At 35.3% G+C, this 23539-nt stretch overlaps 1 protein-coding gene across 1 annotated transcript in view; it reads right to left on the bottom strand.

Moving 5' to 3' along the window:
- Positions 1-23539, bottom strand: part of LOC150094469 (propionyl-CoA carboxylase alpha chain, mitochondrial-like) — a 559741-nt gene that overhangs the window by 5364 nt on the left and 530838 nt on the right. The window contains exon 22 of the mRNA XM_090412316.1: positions 7793-7867. Coding sequence (XP_090268442.1) covers positions 7793-7867 — 75 coding nt within the window. The remainder of the gene's footprint in view (positions 1-7792; positions 7868-23539) is intronic.

The following is a 23539-nucleotide window of genomic DNA, read 5'->3' as shown; positions in this document are numbered from 1 at the left end:
GCCAGCTGATGTTGCAAACATCGAAAGTTCTACAGACAACCTCAATGTTAGGAAAGTTAGCCTGAAGAAAATCAAAAAGATCCAAATGATTGGTAGCATTAGTAGAGACAACAGATGAATTTGATAGAATAGGGGCAGAAACATTTTCACACAAAGAAGGTTAAAAGCAGGAGATTCTAGGGTGAATACTCTTTGGCATGGATATCAGAGCGAACATATGCATAAGTACCACCTTTGAATAGAAATGAGTCAAAGTATATAACTGGGAAAGCTCAGATGCATAGTGTTTGAGGAAGTTGCAATTTGAGTTTCTGTCAGGAAAAGACATTACTGAAATGGGAACTGAGACTGGATATGTTTGTGAAGTGGATTTAGAAGGTTCTGTGAGGTGTACTGTTGACTGCATGGCCCATGCATGTTTCTAATGCAATAATGTGGTTTTTATGGTCATTAATAGAGTTGGATATTAATGGCACTTGATATCTGTGATAGCATTCCTTGTTTATAGTCATGGTCCATGCTTCATCACCATTTCAATATTTTCCTCCAGTTGACAATCTATAATGTTTGCACAGCTACTATGTCTACAGGCAAAAAAAATCACATATAAGACTCTTTTGTTTGTTTCCTGATGTTCAGTCTGCAGCTGCAGCACTTCAAATAATGATCTGTTTGATTAGCGATCGATGGCCTGTCTGCAGTAGCAATACCTGAAACATTTAGATGTTACTGAGCTTTGTTGTTGCTATCCTTGCCATGTGTTGTAATAGGCCTAGTTTCATCCTAGAGCAAGCTCATGGCTGATTTGAAACAGAACTTTTTCTATATCACTCAAAGAGAAATTATAGATTTGCCCTGGAGTTATTCATTCCCAACTACTGTTGTATTTTCAATTGGTATTGAGATTTAAAGGAAGAACACTTTTAAAAATTAAATAGGAGCAAATTCAGGATAACTTTTCCAAAGCACCACCTATCTCCAATATACTAAAAAAAAAAAAAAAAAATCACTATGGCAAACTATTCCTGTGGTCTCTACAAGTTTGATATAGTAAGAGTTGGCTTCACGTGATAACTGATGCTAGTGATCTAGAGATGATAGTAAACAGAAGTTACGGTTTAGGAAAACACACTACTAATGCAGTTAAGTCATCAGGCCAAATAAATGCAATGTTAAAAGAGAATGCTAATTTGCAAAAATGAGAAAGTTACTCTCCCCCTCCCCTCCCTCACCTTTACAAGACTTGGATAAGAATGCATCTGAACTACTGTGCTCGGATACAGGTGTCTTGATTATGTGGAGGTAGGGAGATAGTTAAAAGATTTCAGTGGCAGACAACTAAAATAACATCTAGCCTATGGAATTTTGTAGACAAACTCGGAATGCAGTCAGGAGTTTGAGATGTAGGAGCAGAAATATGTGTTAACATATTTCTGCTCCTACATACAAGTTGGAAGAGAAATCTTACTGTATACAGATACAGATACAAGGGAAAATTTGGAAACGTTGCTGGTGGTGAGTAACTTAGGTCATGTTTGGGCAGCTGAGTAAGAATTTTGTAAGGAAGCATGTATGGTCTTATTTCCTGTGTGTTATTTCCATGCAAATTTATGCTTATCTTTATGTTTTAGTAAAATTCATTATCCCCCATTTATGGTAAGTCCAAACTGGCAGATCCCTTCATTCAGAATTAGATGGGGGGGGGGGGGGGGGGAACTGTTCTATAGAAGTTGTTACAACTCGGAGAGGCTGTGTTTAAGTCTGCCGCTGCAAGGAAACACTCATAAAATCTCAATAAGCATGGTTTAGTAATTTAACAAAAGTCTGGAGACATTTTAAAAAACGAACACCAACTTAGCATTTCTAAACTTCTTTATATATAACAGTAGAAGTTCCACCAAATTAGAACTAGAGTTCCTTTCTTTTTTGTAGGTTACAATTTTCATCACTGATCATTGATTTTTAGTGTTTATGTACTGTGGCAAACTGTTTTTTTTTTTTTTTTGTATCTCATTTCATTCTTTTGCTGTTAGGAGTTTGCTTAACTTCAGTCATAATTATGATTGTACTTTCTGCCATTTACACCTCTGTGAGCTGTTTTTTCCATCTTTTAAACTAACCACATACTGAAGATATCTGCAAAATGTTGAGCAAAAAATTGTAGTCCATTTCTGTTCTCTTTTCAACACTCTTATGTCTTCTTCAAGTGTCATTCCCTAGGAGGAGGAGGTTGGCAACAATGTCATGGAACTTTTTTTTCTTACTTTTGCTGCTCTGGAACATTTGTAGTAATTCAAGCCAGTCCAGTCCTTAATGTCTTCAAACCACATTCTCTTGAGTCTACTCTCTCTCTTTTAACCTCCAATTTCCCTTCTAATATTAGTTTCTGAATGCCTTCTTGTCTAATTGGATGTCTAAAATATTTAAGTTTGCATTCTTTAATGATTTTCATTAATGTTCTTTTCATTTTTGCTTTCTTTAAAACATCTTCATTTTTCAATTTTTCTGTCTATGATATTTTCAGCATTCTTCTGATGGTTGCATTTTGAAAGCTTTATTTGAAGTCCAAGTTTCACTATTGTAGAGAAGGCTTGACCAGATATAGCACTTTATTAATCTTGTTCTTGTGTCTAAATTAATGTCTCTAGATGTTAGAAAAGTTTTCATATCAATGTAGGTTTTTCTTGCTATCTCTATTCTTCTTTTTATTTCTTTAAGAGAATTTCCTCCTTCTGTAAACATTTGTCCCAGATATATAAAAGATTTAACTGTTCAATTTTCTTTTGATTAACAGTTATGTTTAGTTTCTTATTTGTTGGTTCTTTTGATATGATCATGCACTTTGTTTGTTTTCTTCAGGTTGATAATTAATCCAATGTCTAAGCTTCTCTTGTAAATTTCTGTGACTTAGTTTTGAAGTTCCTCTTCAGATTTTGCAATAAGGACCATGTCGTCTGCATATCTGAAGTTGTTGAAGTTCATACCTTTACCCCCTTCAATTCTGCAATATTTTAAAAAACTTGTTCACTATATATGTTATACAATAAAGGTGATAAAACACATCCTTGTCTTACTCCGTTTTTGATTTCAAAGCTGTCAGAATTTTTTTGATTTGATTTGATTTCAGTATATGTTTGTAATTATGTGTAGATCTTTTCCTTTTAGAACCATTATTCTGTAGGATACGTATTAATTTTTTGTGATCTATTGAATCAAATGCTTTGATGTAATCAATAAAACAATGATATATGCTTTACTGGTTATGAAGGCTTCTTTCATGTAATGTTTTCAGATCGAAAATTCCTTATCTTGTACCTTTATCTTTTTGGAAACCTGATTGAGTGTCATCTATTGCTACTGACAAAATACCTTCTATTCTTTCTAGGATTATTCTCAGTAATATTTTTGTAACATGGCTTATTAAACTTGTTAATCTATATTCTGAACATTCAAAAATTCTTGAAGTTTTGGGGATTATAACAAAGATGGATTTTCTTAGATCATCCAGGATGTATCCTGTATCATATATATTATTGAAAATAAATTTTAGATCATTAACTGTGTTTTCATTTAATTTCTTTAAAAATTTGAGAGAGATCTGATCAGGGTCTGGTGTTTTATCTGTATCTATTTGGCTTGTAGCATATTCAATTTCTTCATATGTAATTTGTTCATCATCCATATTTTGTATATGTGGTACCTCTGTATGATCAGATTCAAACAGTTCTTTTCCATATTCTTTCCATCTTTTTATGATATCTTATGTTTCTAGTAGTAATTTTCCATTTTGATCTTTTATACAAAGATTATGGTTGAAGTTTTTCTTTTTATTTGTCAGAGCTTGGATTGAGCTTGGATCAGAGCTTACATTTTTCATTTATCCACTTGTCTTTAACTTTCTCACATTAATTTTTCAATCATTTTACTAAGCATTTTGTGCTGTGGTGTTTTTCTTTTTTCTTCTTTTGTTCATAAATTCTACTACTGATTCTGTCACCCAGGGTTTTTTCTTACTGTATTTAATTTCTGGAATAATCACATTTGCTGTCTCATATATTGCACTTCTAAATTTTGAAAATCTTTTTTCAATTTCTTCTGTGTTGCAAAGTTTATTGTCTTCTGTTTTATATCCTACATTATCTAATTTTTTCCTAATTTCTGAGTTAAAAACCATTATCCATATTTTGTATATCTGGTATCGTTGTATAGTCAAACAGTTATTTTCCATTTTCCATTGAGAGGCAGTGTAAATCAGGTGGAGAGAGATCTGAGATTCATGCTTCAGGTTGTACAAAAGAAAATGCAGAGAGGAAAGACAGTGTGTGTTACCCAGATATGATAATGACGAGCTGATCAGAAGAGCAGTAATAATGAATAGCATAATAGCCAGAATGTATCAGAAGAGAGGATTGGAATATGTGGATTCTTGGAGGGCATTTGAGGACAGAAAAGAGCTATATGCAAGAGACTGCTTGCATTTGAATGAGGAATGATGTAGGCAGCTGGAGATATTGCTGTTTTCTGAACGAGTCTGTGTCAATGCAGGGAAACTAGATTCCCAAGGTGGATGGTAGCAAAGGTGGCCTCTTGTGGGAATGGGTGCTTGGGGAAAGGGGACAACAATAGGTAACACTGAGTCCAGTAGAGTCTGGAGGGGATAATCATAGGTATAGAAGCAGTGACATTTTTATTCTTTATACTAATGCCAGGAATATCCGGAATAAAGGAGATGAATTGGTGACATTGATTGCATCAGCCTGAGACGTAGTTGATGAAAGATGATATAATAACAGGAATAAAAGTAGCAGGGTACAGCATTTTTCAGCAGGATAGGAAGGGAAAACGGAGTGGTGGAGTACTGCTTATGATAAGTGATGACTTATGTCCTCTAAGAGTGGACGCTTTGGAAGGCAGTGACACTAATTCTTCTCACACCATATGCTTTCAAAAGCATATGGTGTGAGGTAGAAGTGGGCAAGAAAGTGGGATGTTGTTACAAGCCAAGGAGCATAGAGGGTGGAAGAGCAGGAGATATTTAGACAGTGGAGCTTGGCAAGTGCAAGAAGAATGATTGTTATGGGAGATTTTAACTACAGCAGTATAAGTTGGGAAGAAGAAAATGCATGTAGTACTAAGGGAATGGAAGTTCTGGAATTCTTGACAGATAGATGTCTTAGGCAACATGTAATAGAGGAAACAATTGGTTCAAGAGTTTTGGATTTGGGCATAGCATTAGAAGAGCTGATAATAACTGAGATGACCCCCCCCCCCCCGTTGGAGAGAATGACCATGTGGTTTTGACTTGGAAGATGAATATACATGCATGAGTATCAAAGAAAAGGGAACGTAAGTGGAATTATAAGGCAGGTGGTTATAATAGTCTTAGATATTAACTTGGAGCAGTTCCATGGAGGGCAGAATTGGAAGGCCAGGATATCATTAGTGCATGGGAAATTGTGAAGGAATATTTGTTGGCAGCAATAGTAAGCTGTATTCCATAAAAAGAGGACACAATTTGTGTAAAGTGAATGATAAACAATATCAAACAGGAACTGCAGGTGAAAAAGAGATCATGGAAGAGATATAAGGAGACGGGTGGAGAGCAGATGCATGAAGAATATAAGACTCAGGCCAAGAGAGTGACTAATATAGTAAGGAAGGCAAAACTGGAATATGAGAAGAGACTGGTACTAAGATCCAAAGATAATCCTAGGGAATTTTTTTAGCTATGTGGGCAGTATGACGAGAAATTATTGTGGAAGAATGACATTGTGGGATAAAAATGGGAATAGAGTGACTGATGCATAGGACACAGTGGAGTTGTTCAATGAACACTTTATTGGAGCATTTCATCCTGGAGAAGGAAGTTTTAATACTAGAGGGATAGGGCAGGTTTGAGATTTAGAGGTGCAAGAGGAGAGAGTGTGTTCCAAATACTGAGTACCCTGGATGTCAGTAAAGCTGTAGGACTGGATGGCATTTCACCACGAGTTTTGAGAAAATGTGCTAAAGAACTGACAGCTTAGTTGACCTGGCTTTTCAGTGAAAGTCTGGCTATGGGAAAGGTACCCAAGGAATGGAAGGAAGGTAAGATAGTGCTATTGCATAAGGGCGGTAGCAGACTGGATGTGTCTAACTATAGGTGGGTTTGTCTTTCATCAGTAGTTGTAAAGATCTTGGAGAAAATTAGTGAGGGACCATATACAGCATTGGGCAGATAAGAGTAATGTTATATTAGAGTCAACATGGATTTGTTAAGGGCGCTCTTGCTTTAGTAATATGATTGCCTTTTATAATAAAGTGACAAGAGCAGTTGATGAGGGAAAGGCATATACTACCATTTTTTTTTTATTTTGCAAAGCCGTTTGACAGGGTGCCACATGATAAGCTGATATTTAAGTTGCAGCACATGGGTTTATATGTCGGGTTAGTCAATTCGATTCAGGATTGGCTGCGTGATTGGTATCAGAGAGTTGTGTATGGGACAGTATCAAAGAGGCAGAAGGTTACAGCGGGGTCCCACAGGGCTCGGTACTGGGACCTGTATTGTTTTACCTTTATATCAATGACATTGTCAATGGATTGCAGGGGGATAATCAGTTGTTTGCAGATGATGTGAAGCTGGGAAGGGTTATTTTTAGTAATAGAGCAGATACAGCAGTCCTGCAAAAGGATATGAATAAACTAGACAGATGAGCAAATGAATGGGGGGGAGGTCAGTTTAATGCAGCGAAATGTAAAGTCTTGAAGTTTGGGATACATCAATGGGAGGCTGCATACTAGATTGGAGGAGCTGTACTGGGGGAAGTAGGGGGAACAAGATATCTGAAGTGGTGATTGATAGGAAACTGAAATTCAGGGAACATATTGCAAAGGTAGTGAAGGTAACCCAGAGAATTGCTGCAATACTGAGAAGGACACTGACCTACAGAGATAAAAGAGTTATGATTCCATTGTAAAAGACCCTGATCAGACCACATTTAGACTATTGTTCTTAAATTTGGTCCCCAGAATTTGAAGGGGATACATTAACTGTGGAAAGGGTACAGGGGCAGATAACAAAAAGGGTTTCAGGACTGTACAATGTTAGTTATGAGGATTGCTGAGGGAATATGGAGTGCAGAGTTTGGTAGATAGAAGGAGAGGTGATATGACTGAGACTTTTAAACTGCTGAGAGGTAGTTACAGGGTTGTTACTGGGGAGTTCTTTTGCTTGGTGGAACAGTGGGAAGGAGCGATGCAAGGTGCCATCCCTAGAAGTTGCAAAAGGAAGTTGTGAGCAAGAGGGTGAGGAGTGGTTTCTTTGCATGGAGGTTGGTTGAACTGTGAAATGCATTGCCTGATAGAGTGGTGAGAGCTTTTGACTCCATGGAGGCCTGAATAATAATAATAATAATAATCTTTAAAGTAGACAATGGGGTTATGGTTTGAACCTATATCAGCACCTGGGTATGTTTTGGTGTTGATTATATTATTTTTATATCTATTATTTATCATTATAAAATCTATTTGATTTCTTATAGAATTATCAGGGTTTGTCCAAGTATAGAGTCTGCACTTAGAATGTTAAAAAAAAGTGTCTTTCATGTCTATTATTAATTAACATCACATGCCAATAAAAAAAAATATATTACATTGAATACAGAAATTGAAATTTTTAAAAATTTACAATTTTTACAATTTAAAATTTTTATACTTTTTAAAAATTGTTTAATTTTCAAAAAGTGTAAACAATGCCGGAGTGTTTCCTTATTAATAATATTTCTAAGATAATTAAAAGCAGTTTACATACCATGTCTCCTACTTTGCATGACACTGATTTTATTACTCCTGGCATTGGAGCTGTAACAACTTTAGCCACATCCATCTGAATAAAGTTCAAATTACAATTAGACGCACTAAGCTACAAATAAAGCTATTATGGATACTTTGCTAATTAATATACCTTTGTATAAAATATATACAGATTTAATTGCATAACAATTCTTCAAAGAAAAGTAAACTACTGCATACATAAATTAGAATGTAAATAATTCAGTTACAAATTACATATAGAAGCTCAAAATACAGAAATATATATCTTAGAGCACTAACATAAAACGAGGATTACAAGTTGGAAAAGTACAAAAAACATTTGTATTTGATTCTAATAATTTTAAGTTGTAATGTTGAAATGCTGACATTCACTGCTACATCATATATTAAAAGGTACATAAAAATGAAAAGGAGGTATAAGAGGTACAATGAAGAAAATAAATTAAGCTCTAATTGAAAGAAATAAAGATCATCAGAATTAGGAACACAGATTACCAACATAATAATGATGTTATAGATATTCAGCGAGTTGCTAGAAAGAGATGATGATGGTTAATAAATGGTATAGCTGAAAAAAATTGTTTTAAGGTGTTTTCTAGGTATGGCAGTTATTAGTTGATGAGAACAGAAATGATGAATGAAATAACAGCCAAGCTGTCTGAGACAAAAGGTATGTAATTTGCAAGTGTATATGAATGGAGTTTGGAGAGAACCTTATTTAAGAGAGAGACAGGTAACAAGTGTAGTAGTACAGAGAGAAACGGAAAGAGCATATATTTAGGATGGAAATATAATCGGCTACTGAAAGAGGTGGATAAATATAGACCAAAGGGAGAGGGTGGTGGTGGGAGGGGAGACCAGTGAAGCTAGAACAGCCAAATACCTAATATTTGAAGAGAAGAAGAAGGTAGCGAGTGAACGAGTTTAGTACTGAGCACAAAGAGAGAGGGAAAGACTAAGGAGAATTGAAAGGTTATAGGAGATGAGAAATGTGGATTCAGAGAATGAGATTATGATTATAACAGAATGAAGAAGTGGATGAGGAAAAGAAACCAGGGAATTGTGACATGCAGCACAGAAAAAATAGCAAACTATGGGGGGGGGGGGGGGGATGAACACAGCCAAGTAGACTGCATGGCTGTAGTCCACTGGACACTGATATAATTGATATTCTGACTACCACAATATGGTAAATGCCAAGCTTCAGTGAAGTCAGGTCAGGCGACAGAAACCTAATCCTCTGCATGCACCTACTAATGGCCAGCCAACATGAGTTGGCTGGCCATTAGTAGCCCAGAATATATTCCCCAGAGAACAGCAGTAAGCAACATTAGAACATCTGAGCATATGTGTGTGTGTGTGTGTGTGTGTGTGTGTGTGTATGCAGGGGGAAGAAACTGCTAAGAGTGAAATAACTTAGGCATGACTCAAGTATGGCATCCACATTGCTTAGAGAGAAGGGCAAACTTCTTGCGTAAATAAGGTTCATCACCCAGTGTAATACCACTGCTTTGATATTTACACAATGTAATAAACAAGTTGGATTCATGGAAAAATATGGATATGTGTTTTAGTTTTGTGGATCTATAGAAGTCATACAACAATGAACAAAGACAAAAGCTGTTCAAAATGCTACAATTATGTGAGGTAAATTATTATAAAGAGGAATATTTCTATATTTAAGTTGTCAGTCAGCAGTTAGAAAAGGAGGAATAGGAAGATAGATTGATATAATATCAGATGGAAGACCGAGAATAGACATAATCTCCATTACTATTCATTTATATTCACATTATGAAATTGAAATTGGAAATATTCAATTTAGGTCTTTACTTATTGCAGACAAATGCCATACTCTTAAATAAATGCAGTCTGATTTATCAGAATTCTTTCACTAGATTGAATAATTGCTGTAACAACTTTTATGAAAATCTGCAAGAAAACGACAGACCAGAATAACAGGTAGGAACCCCCCCCCCACACACACACACAGGAAAACCTTGCTTAATGTGATTAATTAATCCATCAATTACTGTGTGCTAAGCAAATACAATAAACAATAGGAATAATTATAATGCATCCATCAGTTAGCATAAATTTGGAAAAAATAAGCTATATTAGAGGATAAAATCATCAAAGTTAATAAAAATCAATTGCTTAAATTTTTATTTAATGTTTAAACATTTGAGCTACATTTTTACAAAAAAATTAAGTAAAGATGTTTGAATCATGCTCGGCTTTTTCATCTTGTCATGCAACTTGCGATAGCTGGCGATTGCTTTATCAAGATTTCGACAGACTTCAAAGCTTTGTTCCAAATTAAGATTAGCATCAAACAAAATTTCCTTACATACTCAATGTGATTGAAAACTAGCGCAAGTTCTTTTGCAGTTAGCATCTTATTTGTAACATTCTCTTCTTGTTCACACTCCTTATCTTCTTCTTCATTTGCACGCTGCTCTTCTAGTTGAAGAAGATCATTCTCGCTTAACTGTTCTGAATGGGAATCGAGCAAGTTCTTTTCCAATTGTGCTGATTTCTTCAATAATCTAAGATTGCGGGTTTTGTGCACGATAAACTAACATAGGCTTGAGTTTAAAGCCTACGCATTCCCTCCTAATAAAAGCATAAAAATAAAAATAAAAGATGATCTTTGGATACTTTGTATCCTGGTGCAGATGTTTCAGTTTTAGCTAGGAAAGTTTTTGTTGCCATATGCTTCCAAAAGAGACCAGTTTCGTCTATGTTGAATATTTCCCGATCATCATAATCACCCTCCTTTGCAATTCTGCAGGAAACTTGGCTGCAGAATCTTTATCAGCACTAGCAAATTCACCAGTTATACTTACATTATGCAGTCCAGTATGATTTTAAAACAATCAAACCATCCTAAACTCGCACTAAAGCTTTCACGTTACTCTTGAAATTTGGTCTCTTTCAATGAGGTAAAAATATTGAGTGCTTTTGCCTGAATATTCCCTGTACTAAGAGGTATTCTTTTTTTGTTATAATCCTCAATCCAGAGTGACAGAAGACGCTCCATCTCAATCATTAAATGGCTTCTATTTTGGTTGATCTGCATGCTTAAAGAAGCCGTAGCAACTTTTCCTTGTTCTTTGCATTCTTTGCTCTCATTTAATATAGTCCAAACTGCAGACTCACTGTATCCCAGGTCTCGCACAGTCATTGTATTACTAGCACCACTTTCATGTCTCATAATGACTTCCAGCTTTTCCACTCGCTGCAGATTGGCGACAAAAAATTTTGTGTAATGTAAAATTTCGCATAACGTAAAAAAGCGCGTTAACTGGATAATCGCTTGCTTAAAGCGGTAAATAGTATCATTTCACTCAATAATGCTAACTGATTATTGCATATATCGAATTCGCATTATGCGAGGTTTCTCTCTCTCTCTGTGTGTGTGGGTGTGGGGGCGTGCGTGCATATATATACATAAACAGTACACACATATATTGTAAAAAAAAAACAACACAGCCTGCATTCTTAATGTAAAACCTATTGAACAAATATAGTTCTTCCAGCCATTTAATTTAAGGCAATTTTTAGAGAAGACAGAAATTAAATGTGGAAATAGAGAACAAAAAACAAGCAAATGTGGTATGATGGGGAGATAATTAAATACACTGGGAATAAAAGAGAAATTAGTGAAACTGCTAAACTAACAGTACACAATACAGTGTTCAAACTAACTTTAATCATGGACCTGAGAGATGGATTAGAACTAAAGTAACTGATTAAAGACTATAGATAGGATAAGAGAATTTGAGAAAAATTAGGGGATTGAACAGAACAGATAGCATCAATGGTAATATCATATTAAAAATGAAGATATTAGGAAAGAATTTGACACTGCTAGCATACAAGAATGTGTAAGCATAGCTAATATGAGATGGCCTGCCACTTAAACAGAATGGAAGAGGTTAACAAACCCAGTGTTTGATTCAGGATGGCAGGACAAAAAAAAAAAAACACAGGAAGACCAAGATCTAGGTGATATAACGCAGTCTCAGAAGACTGAAATACAAGGATCCTGATAAATAGCAGATTAATTTGGAAGGAAGCTGTTGACAGCAGATTAACAATAATGTATACTTTATCATTTAGTGCTATCACAGTATCGTGTATACTTCTTGAAGATACATATAAAAATTTTGATGATTATGAAAAATAGTCGATAAATCACAGAAATATAACAGGGATTTGTATACCAGTTTTATAATTATGGAAAAGACATATGAAAAGGTGCCACGAAAAAAGCTTTGAAACACTATAATTATATCGTGTAGCTGGGATACTACACAGAGTGATACATACATACATAGTATGTACAGTATTAAGCTATAAGTCAGAAGTTAAAATTGAAGGTGGTATACAAATGATGCATTTATTTCACACCTGATGTAAATGTAAGGTAAAGGTAAACACTATTTACACTATATAATTCACAGAAAAGAGCAGTCCAATTTTGGAATGCCTGTTAATACAATGCAAACAATCACATAAAGGATTATTTGTTTAATTAACATATCTTGATTTTCTGATGGAGGGTTGATATTAGAATAAAACTTGGGAGTCTGCCATATAGACCAGTGTCTCATTACTTAGATTTCTTGGTAACTGTTCTAGCAAAATATTGTGATATTCATGGATGTTTTTTCTACAAACAGAAAGTTATTATTCATCAAATGAAAGCATTGATGAAGTCAACAAATTATTATTATTAAGAGAGATCTCCAGGGATTCATTAAGGGAAGCCATATTATTCACACCACTTTAATACTTAGTCTTGAATTCATTCACACTATCTGCACTCAATACCTCCATTTTGATAACACACTGCTCTATCAGAGAATCATCCAGCTCACACCACTTCTTCACTGCACTGATTCTCAACTTCCAAGGATGTCCTCTTGTCCTATTCCCTTCCATAAAATGAAAAATTCTATCTACTATTATCCTGTATGACACTTCTAGAAATTTGTATGCCAAAATCATATTGTTGTGTCCCAATTTACGATTTCTACTCTAATCTTACAAATTCCTTTTATCTATATTCCTCTAACTTCTATGCCCGAGATTTTACCAAAACTTAAACCAATATCTAAGTTATTGCTCCCCGTAGTACCCCTAATATTTGTATTTATACTGCGCCTTTTGGGATATTTAGTTTAGGATATTACATACATAAACAAGGAGAAAGAACTCAAATATATCTGAAAGTGTAACTATTGCAGTCGTGACACTTAACTCGATTCTCTACTTAAATTATCCGCGTGACTAAGTACAATATTTTCAAGTGGTTATCAACTGCACCATTTATGTTGTCATAAATGGGGAGAAAGTCAACCTCGAATATATCTCTTAGTATTTAAATATTATTGCAGTCGTGACTCTTAATCTCTTTCCTCAACATTAAATTTCCCGCATGATTAGGTACAATGATTTTTAAGCGGTGCATTGGATTAGCAACATCAGACAACTCTTTTATCATTGAACCAAAGGTTTATTAAGTTTCTAAACATGGTACAATTCAAATACTAAACTAAAATACTTATAGACTAACATTAAATCATTACAAGCAATATGGCTATTTGTGATTATGCCGCCATACACATTAATTCATAAATTCACCTGATGTGAACAAATTAGATCAATTCACACTATCTGATGATTCATACTGAAGTAGATTAACAAATCATTCACTGTTAACACATACTTGTGACGTTTCAATTATTGTATACATTACATTAGGCATTCAATTCTTAGGATACGTAATTACTTAATTCGCACTATTCCGTTATACCGTTATTTGCACTAACACACAATTATGTCATTTAAATATCTTGTGCAATATAATAGACATGCAAAATATCTTAGGACTCTTAATCATTCACAAATCTTTAACACTAGTCAATCTACACATAACACATTCTATCATATACTAAAGTCCTAGTATAACTTCAACAGTTCTGTATTGGAATCACGATACTTTTTACAGACAAATTTCTAGCTAACATAGGTTATGATTTACAGTACCTTTCTTGAGCTCTTCGTATGGGCCTTTATTCTTTTCCAAACGAACCTCTGGTATAACTTCTCGTAACTCTGGAATACTTTAACACACATATATTTGCTCTACTATCAGCAACGAGGACATCGATCTCTTTACAGCTTTCTGCTTTGCGTAGTTATCACTAGCGTCAAAACGAAGAAGATCCCTCCTTTTCTAGGACTCTATGGCAATTTTTCCTTTGCTTCCTACTCGGGAAAACGGGTATCGAAATCCTGCTCACTTTCGTTTCTGTATTGTGACGAGGAGATATCACCCCTGTCGCCACTCAGGAAAACCCCCGTGAACTCCACTGGAACCAAAACCAAACTCCAAGGCCAAAAGCAACTATCCAAAAGGGAGTGTGTTCTCCAGGGGGTTACCAACCCTTTTATAGCCGCTTCCCTAACGGCACCTTTTCTTACTTCTTTTCTCCTCATTCCACTTGTTTTTTAATCATCGACCAATTAGGGTGGCGTTTTCTCACCAAATGTCATTTGATCGGCAAGCCCGTTCTCAATGTTTCAATCTGGGGATCGGCCCTAAGCGATAGCTTTGCTTTTCTTGTGCTAGCCTGACTTAATCCCCTTTCAAACTTTTTCTATGAATTCTACTTAATAACTTAATCTCTCACATAACGTATTTTATGACTCACCCATTTCTACTTATTTACTTAACTCTCTCATTTTTAATCGTATTACAATATTAATCTATACTTTCCTTTGTTAGCTACTTATTTAGTTAGAATTCCTTATTTTAAGTCATATTACAATATTAATACATTCCTTCCTTTATCAGCTACTTTAACAATAACCCTTATGTTTTATACATATTACTGGATGCAAGAAATTTTCCATTAAATAATTCATTTTTTGATGCAGGGGTTTTAATTTATGATATTTATTCTCCATGTTACACCATGATAGCTGAGAATACTATATTCCTAAGATATCAGGTTAAGAAAGGTCCCCCTTTAAACAAAAAAAATTTCTTTAAGAGAAATTCTTTTTCTTTTCGAGGTGTTCCTCTTCCCCTTTTTCTTTTGTACTTTCCTTCTGATTACATTTGACTACTGCTATCTTGTACTGTATTGGACATAATTCCATTCTCATTTGAATTATTTATAAATCTTGTACAATCTGTGAGTATGTGTGCAGCCTTCATAGCAAGAGGTAAATCATAAACTAATAACTCACTTATTGCCCTTCTAAGCTTGAATATAAAACATAAGAAGTCGGCATAAATAAACTGCCGCTTAGATTGTACATTTACTTCTTTTCTCCTGTTCATGTTCCACCTTGAGCATTTAAAGTAACCTCTAGACCTTTCAAATCTCTCTATTAAGTTCACATCGAACTTTCCCCGACTACTTTCCTCTAATTTCCTTTCCTCTACACTTTGATCATCCACTACTTTGATGTTCGTTATGAGGTAAGTCTCCATCTGGCTGTTGTCTTTGGATGTCGAAGTTAATGCCTTTTCTATGTGGGTTTTATATGAGAGGGTGCGATCGAGAGTCTCACCGAGGTAGATTGGGTTCCAGGAATGTTCTATTTTAGAGCCTTCTCAAGAAATCTGTAGCTTCCTGTTGGCTTCCTTATTGTTAAGGTGGGAAAGGCCAGTCTGGGTTTTTAAGGGGTTTGGTTTTAGTTGATTGCTGGTATAGTATGTGGTTAGACTATTTAAGGCAAGTGATAAGAGTAGTTTCAATGGATTTGAAATTTTTTGATTGAGTAGATATGGCAAGGTCATCAGCATAGATAAAATTTCTAGTTCCTGGAAAGATGGGGAGATCATTGACATGCTGAGTAATGTGATAACACACTTCCTTGGGGGAGGCCATTTTCTTGGAGGTGCCAGCGGCTCTTCCTACCCCCCATGTCCACATAAAAGTGTCTGTTTTCCAAAAGTGATTGGATCAGGAGGACAGGTGATAGTCTCTAGTTATTCTGTACATTTTATTTCTGAGTGTGAGGTGGTTTATGGTATAATATGCTGCAGTTAGATCTACAAAGACTGCTCCTATGGCTAGTTTTTGCTCATAACCATTTTTTATATATTGAGTGAGGTTGAGAATTTGTGATGTGCAGGATTTGCCTGGTCTAAAGCCAGCCTGCTCAGCAATAAGATGGGGTTCAATTAGGGGTTGTAGCCTATTCAAAATTAATCCTTCATAGAGTTTAGAGAGGTTGCTGAGTTGTGATATAGGTCTGTAATTTTTTTGCTTCTGTTGGAGTTTTCTCTGGTTTCAGAAAGGCCACCACTTTGGGATGCCTCCAGATAGTTGGTATCCTTAGGGTTCTGAGGCAGGTGTTGTATAGGTTTAATAACCACTCTTAAGTCCTGTTTCCAATATGTTTAATCTGTTCATTACAGACATTATCAAGGCCTGCAGATTTTCTAGGTTTTGATAGGTTTATGGCAGCATTGAGTTCAGTGATGGTGAAATCTGAGTTAATCATATTTTGTTCCTCACTTAGGGTTCTAATTATCTTCTTTATCCAAGTCAATGATAAGTTCTTTATTCTCTAATAAAGTCAATAACTTTATTAGAGAATGTGAACAAGTTGCTCAAACATGACCTTCCCTTAGTAAAGTCATGCTGTTCATTGCCAAGTATATATTCTCTGTCCACCGATTTCTGTATGAGTCCTAACCAACTTTTTTCAAAATCTTTGCCACCACTCCAGAGATACTAATAGATTGATAGCCAGATACATCAGAAATAACCCTTCCACCCCTATGGAATCTTCCTTGTTCTGAGACTCAAATTATATAGCCTGGTCAAAGGAACAGCCAGTTCACCTGAATACTTTTTTTAGCATCCATGCTGAAAGCTGATCAGTCCCTAGCACAGAATTCTTATTAAATTTGTGCAACAGCGGTACTACTGTACCTCCTCCTCCTTCTCATACACCAGTGGCCAAAATTGTGGAAACCTTTTGGAAAAAGTGTACTTTTGAGGTTTGCTTGCTCATAACACCACTTTTTTTTTGGTGTAATACCAAAAAATTATATAGCAGTGGATAGATAATTTAATCAAGAAAGTAATTGATTTGTAACAACAAAGTTTGTTCAATTATTTGTATTCTATGAAAAGTTATATCCAAATAACCAGAAAAAAGAAGCACAACTTGCTTAGGTTGATATGAAGTAGCTTTCCTTCATCTGAATGTAGCCAATGAGCATGAATGTTTAGAGAACCAATCAGGTGTCATCTTGTTTTGGCAATGAGCCAATAAGGTCACAGTAGGATTCAGCTATTGATGTCATGTATTGAAGCTGAGAGGAGGACATTTGTCAGTGTTTAATAAAATAAATGGTGCAAAGAGTTGACTGGTCACCCAGAAGGTGATGTAAAATAGTACTATTAAGTGAACAAGGCTACAGTTATGAAGAAATTAGAAGAAAAATTGATGGAAACTTAACCAAAGGTGGCATTTCTAAATTTTCGGTCACTACTAAACCAGACTGGTAAAGGTAGGAAAAGGTGCACAACAGCAAGTGATGACAGAAGAATTGAGAGACTGTGCCTATGTGACAGATGAAATGGCACAATACAATGTGAAGTTGAGTGCAAGGACTGTTCGGCAGAGACTGCAGGAATTTGGTCTAAATGTTAGAATTCCACGAAAAAAAGTCATTTTTATCTCTCAAACAAAGGTTGAAAAGATTAAACTGGGCTGAAACCCATGTTAACTGGACAGCAGAACAATGGGACAGTGTTATTTGGAGTGATGAGACCAAAATCTCCCTGTTTGGTAGTGATGGCATAAAATACGTAAGGAGAAGAATCAAAGAAGATTTGCATCCTGATTGCATTACACCTAACATGAAACACCCACTTAGTGTTATGATCTGGGGTTGTATGACATCAAAAGGTGTGGGCAGAATTTGCATGATTAATGGGAATATAAATACCCAAAAATACATAAATGAAATACTTGAGCCCAAACTGAAGCCTTCTGCACGTGATCTTTTCCAAGATAATGAAGCATTTATATTTCAACAGGATTCAGCTCTATGTCATGTTGATGCTGTGTGCAAAAAGTGGTGTCAAGATATTCATATTCCACTGCTGGAATGGCCTGGGAATAGCCCAGACCTTAACCCAATCGAAAATCTAAGGAGCCAACTAAAAAAACTTATTAGTCAGAAGCAACCCACCAATAAAACCCAATTAATAGAAGCAATAATTCAATCTTGGTTTCACATTATAACAGCTGCAGAACTAAAAAACTTGGTTCACTCCATGGGAACGTATTGTAAGGCCGTAATTAATGCTAAAGGTTACCCAACTAAGTATTAACTCACATTGTGAGAATTTTTGTATATTTTTTCTGTTTCACTTTTCTTCTTTATAACTGCTGTTCTAATAAAAAAATCCTTCACGAAAGTTATTGCATTACATTCTTGATTAAATTATCTTTCCATTGATATATAATTTTATGGTGTTACTCCAAAAAAAAAAGTGGTGTTATGAGCCATCAAAGCTCAGAAATACACTTTTTCTAAAAGGTTTCCACAATTTTGGCCACTAGTGTACACTGAGTTTCTACATCCAGTGAAGAAGTAGCAGTGAGCTCAATGTTGTATACACCAGGCTGACAGCTTCAAGCAAAATGGTCACACATTAGTTGAACAATCTCTTCATCTGTAAGTCACATACCATCTGCATTCAGTACAGTTATTCTTTCATATCTATTACCTCTTTGACTTGCAGCATAACAATAGAATTCTTTGGAGTTGTCTTTGGCTTGCAGAGCCAGTTTCTTTTCATACTCAGACATAAGTTTCCATACAACAGTTCTAACTCTTCTGTCCTGCCACTTATAATTTTCATAACTGACATTATCCTTCCACATCATTTTACAAAGCTCTTGCTTAAATCTGACCTAACTGAAAAGAAAGAATCAACTGTATAGTTAGTGATTTGAATTTATCATACCACTGAAACTTCTGCTTTTAGACACAGAAAGAAGATCCTAGGTTCATATTTCAAAACAATGAATGGAATTTGTTATATCTCTAATGCACAGACTTTATTATTATTTCTTGGGCATCTCCATGGAGGAAAAGATTCATTGCAGGAGAACCACTCTAACTCCTGCTCACACAATACCTATCATTAACTCTCCTTGACCTCAATCACTGATTAAACCACAACTTCTTCTGACACCCCATTTCCACCCAAGCCAAATGTCTACACCCAACACCATACTAAGCACACTCTTATAAAATTTTCAGGAGTGATCCTCGTGCTTTCTCTCTTTTTCTGGCATGTACTGAAAAAAAAAGTCTTTGGTGTCAATCCTATAAAATGAGCTTTAATAAGTTTATTATTATTATTATGTGACACCTACTGAGAGTCCAAAGACTCATCGAGGGAGGGCTCCACAACTCTCTATCTACTCTACTGTACTGTACAACTACAATTCACCAACTATACAATGAACTGAAACTAACTGTCATCATCTACACCAATGCCATCTATCACTCACCACCACCACTAGTATTTTCACAGACAATAACAAACATCCATTCCCATGGCAGGATTCAAACCCACAGCCTTTTGGCTGGAGAGCAGATATGTTAACAGCTCTGCCAACCAGGCTGGCAAGTTTATGTTTCTATCATATCCCCTCTTTTTTTTTTTTTGCCTATTGACCAGTTTTTGAAGCCAACAGAAATTTAATCTAATCTCATAAGGAGCATTCCATAGACCCACCACAATCTTCGTCACTCATCTCTGGATCCTTTCCACCACTTCACCGTCTCCATGGAATCCAGGTGAGGAGATCTGCATGCAGTAGTCTAGATATGGCCTTATTAAAGGAAATAATAAACTTCTTATCTGTTTTTGTCAGTATTTCAACGATAAAGAAATCTAATGTGCTGCTTTGTGCTGACTACCCTTTGCAATATGCCCTCTAATCTTCAACTCTTTGTTCGCATCCATTTCCTGCAGTTCAATTCCATCAATGCAGTACACAACTTGTAATCTATTCATCCTAAAGTGCATGACTATACACCTGGTGCTATAAGCTAGTAGTTTCCAACACTGGAAAACAACTAAATATTTCTCTTTAAATTATTTCCTAAAGGAACCCTTTTGTGTAGAAAAAACATTTTCCACACAAAAGGAACCCTTTTGTGTGGAAAATGAGGCAGAGCAGCTGCATTTTGCTAGCACTAAAACTGACAAGATTATCCAAACCCCACTGATGAACATTTGGGGATCTGTGTTTATAGTAGTAGTGGTTGAAGCTCTAGAGATTGTGGTGATTTTTGCATTGCCAGGTTTGTCAAATGTAAAGGAGGAATGAAATGTACTATCATCAGCAAAACTATTGGGTTGGTAGTATGATGAAACAGATAATTTCTATATAAAAGAAATGAGGGTATGGGAGAGAACAGAACCCTGTAGAACATGCATTGGTTCAATAAGACAGGGAATCATCACACAAAGCAAGCATCCAGTCAGAAAGATGGCAGTCCAACTGCAAAAGTCAGGGGACAGGCAATGGGACTTAACAGGCTTTTATGCCAGACCCAGTCAAAAGTCTTGGAAAAATAAAGGACAACCACTTGAGACTCGCCAAACGTTTCCATAGTATTTGTCCAGATAAGATATTCCTGCCTGAAATAATTCTGCCTGACTTCAAAGTTTATTTTTCTGAGTTTGCTGTGTTAACAAATTCAAGTTTACAGGAAGGATAAAACTCTACTTTTGTCCACTCCAAGGCAATAATAAATCATGTTCCAGATGAGGAAAAAAAAGCCTATTAACAATTTCTTTACTCAGTGACCAGAGAAATGAAGGAACAGAGGCAAACATATAATGGTCTTTTTCCTGGTCCACTCTAGCTTAATGAGAGGTATCACAAATTACACAGGCAACACTTGAAAACAATTTAAAAATTTTTGTGTGTTATTAACAATTTTTATTTTATCACTTATTGTAAATGTAGTAAGATATACAATTAATTAAATTTTGGCTATTTCTAAATGCAAAATACAACTGTTTTCTTTTGAGCAATACTTCACCAAGCTTATGATTTGAACATGCATGTAAGATTTTTATATAATTAAATAAATTCATAATTATACATGTGTATCATGTATCTGCAGTTGCCCATCCATGGTATTAACATACCATGGATGGGCAACTTTAATACATTAATGCAATATGTGCTGATGACATCCTATGTATAGATAGGCCTAATGTGTGAGATTATAATTAAAAACCTAAGTATGCTGCAGAGAGGCATCCTTCATTTTAAAATTCTATGATCACAAATACATGGAATCCATCTGTTTTGATCCTGATCAAAAGCCTGTATAAATTTGCCCAATTTTCAAATTTGCTTGAATTTGCCCAATTTTCAAACACTGTTCTCGCTTCTGAGGTTGTTGACTAAAAACAATCCTCATATTGCTTAATGTTATCCACAAAAGAAACAGATCAGGTTAACAAATGATCTTCTCTCATATACTCTTTTTGCACAGTTTTCCTCACTTCATTTTTCCATAGGTATTTCATGTCAACCTATTTCTTAACGGCCATTCAGTAGCCCATTCAGCTGAACTGGCATTATCAACATGCCTCCATGTTCCTGTACACCTGTAAAAAACACCAGCTGTGTAGAGGGATGGTTAATGAGAAGAGGGTAACAGATGTGTGGGAATGCATCAGGTAATGATTATAGTCATGTAAGACAGTAAGGGATTATGACTAAGAAGGGATATAGGTTGGACATCAAAATGAGTTACTGGGTTTGTTTTTGAATTCCAGGACAAAAAATAATAAAAAGACTGAATTAAGTTTTGAACTAAGCACTGATTAAGTTTGTAAACTGACCCTGTACAAGAGAAGTCAAAATATTTTTAACCTAATTGTCCTGTATGGGCAAATGGTTATGGGAAAAAAAAAAGAACTGATTTTGCCCTTGATGCCATCAGTTTGGTGATTTTTTTTTTTCATTCTGATATTTGTTCTAATTTGACTGCTATTTTATTTCCTGTGTATATTTCTTGAACAGAATGTAAGAGCTGGTTTGGTATATTTAGATTGATAATATTTTAAATAACTTTTGTCTCTTAATTTTTATAGTTTATCCTCTACAATACTGTTTGGTTTCTCTTTTAATATTCCTGCAAAATATGGAAGACTGTTCCAAAGAATAGAAGTAGGTGGAAAGAAGAAAGATGATGAAAACTTGTCTTGATACATTTGCAGTCAAACTGTACATGTACCAGTTGATCCTTCGACAATTTCATGATTACACAAAAGTAGAAAAATGGTATTCGTCAGTTTAGTGGAGCAATGCCTGTGAAAGTTGTTTACAGGCATAACACAGAAATAGAGTACCTATGAGAAAGTGACTCAAGGGAGTCTGTGACAAGAAAGATCACTTATGAAGGTGGACTTGTCCTCTTTTTTGTATATAAACAAGAATTCTTAGGAAGATTCTTGGTCAGATTTGTGATGGTGAACCATCAGAAATTTGACCAATTTTAGAATACACAATTCTAAGGTTGGTCAGATTTGAAATTTATAAAGTGTTAGTAATTGAGAAGAAGAAGAGGCTACACATATAATATATTTACACCATGAAAACCTTGATCTAAAAGTCAGCCAAAGAAAGGAAGTGATCTTGAACTGGAAATCTGATTATTGAAAGTAAGAAGGAGTGAAGTACAATCTTTCTTCTGGTAATAACAGAGAACTGTTTTCATGGCACTGAGATGTAAACCAGGATATCTTCAAATATTTGAGACACTGGTTATGAAGAATTTTGAGATTTAATGGAATGGAGAGTACTGCTGTTGTCAGCAAAACTAAAAATAGGATTTGTTGTTTATTATTTTAACGGTATAATAGAACACAGAAACTAAGTAAATAATTAATTTATTAACTTGATGCTGATATTTCGCTGGTATTATAACCAGCAATTACACAAAAGTCTCGCATATTGTGACAAACAGTGTTTTTGTGCTCTGAAGATGCTGGTTATAATACCAGCGAAATATCAGCATCAAGTTAATAAATTAATTATTTACTTAGTTTCTGTGTTCTATTATACCGTTAAAATAATAAACAACATGTTCGACGAACACATAAGTCTGTCCACACATTTAAAAATAGGATTTGAAGTTAAGAGTGAGCATGTCATTGATGTATTGGAAGAAGGGCATGGCTGAGGGTAGAGAATCCTCCAACATTGATAAAGAAAATCTGATGACATGAAATGAATGTCTGGAGAGGAAATTACAAGCCAATCACTAAAGACAGGAGGTAACATGGTCGCTTAGTAAGAAGACATCAATGCAAATCATGATCACATACCTCGGCAATATCAAGAGCAACTACGAGTTTCTCAAAATCTTAACCCTTTATTTGACAGGTTACTCTCAGGTGACATGACTTTACAGTTGTTTTATTCCCATGGAATAAAATAAGGGTTTCAACCAACTGTTGTCGTTGTTTTCAGGCAACATTCGTCTTCATAGTTACACAGTGAGACACTTTTTTCATTCATGTTTTTGCCAACAGATGAAAAGAAGGAGAGGGGAAATGGAAGAGAAGCGTTGCCATTTTTTTGTTTTGCAATCTAGCAAGTGTATTAAAGTTAGTGTTATTGTATTTTCTTG

The sequence above is a fragment of the Typopeltis vanoorti genome, chromosome 22 (genome assembly GCF_054136105.1).
Source record: "Typopeltis vanoorti isolate ZY-2024b chromosome 22, IOZ_Tvanoo_1.0, whole genome shotgun sequence".
NCBI lineage: Eukaryota > Metazoa > Arthropoda > Arachnida > Uropygi > Thelyphonidae > Typopeltis > Typopeltis vanoorti.
Note: the sequence above shows the minus strand (reverse complement) of the source record. Positions and strands in the feature narration are given on the sequence as shown.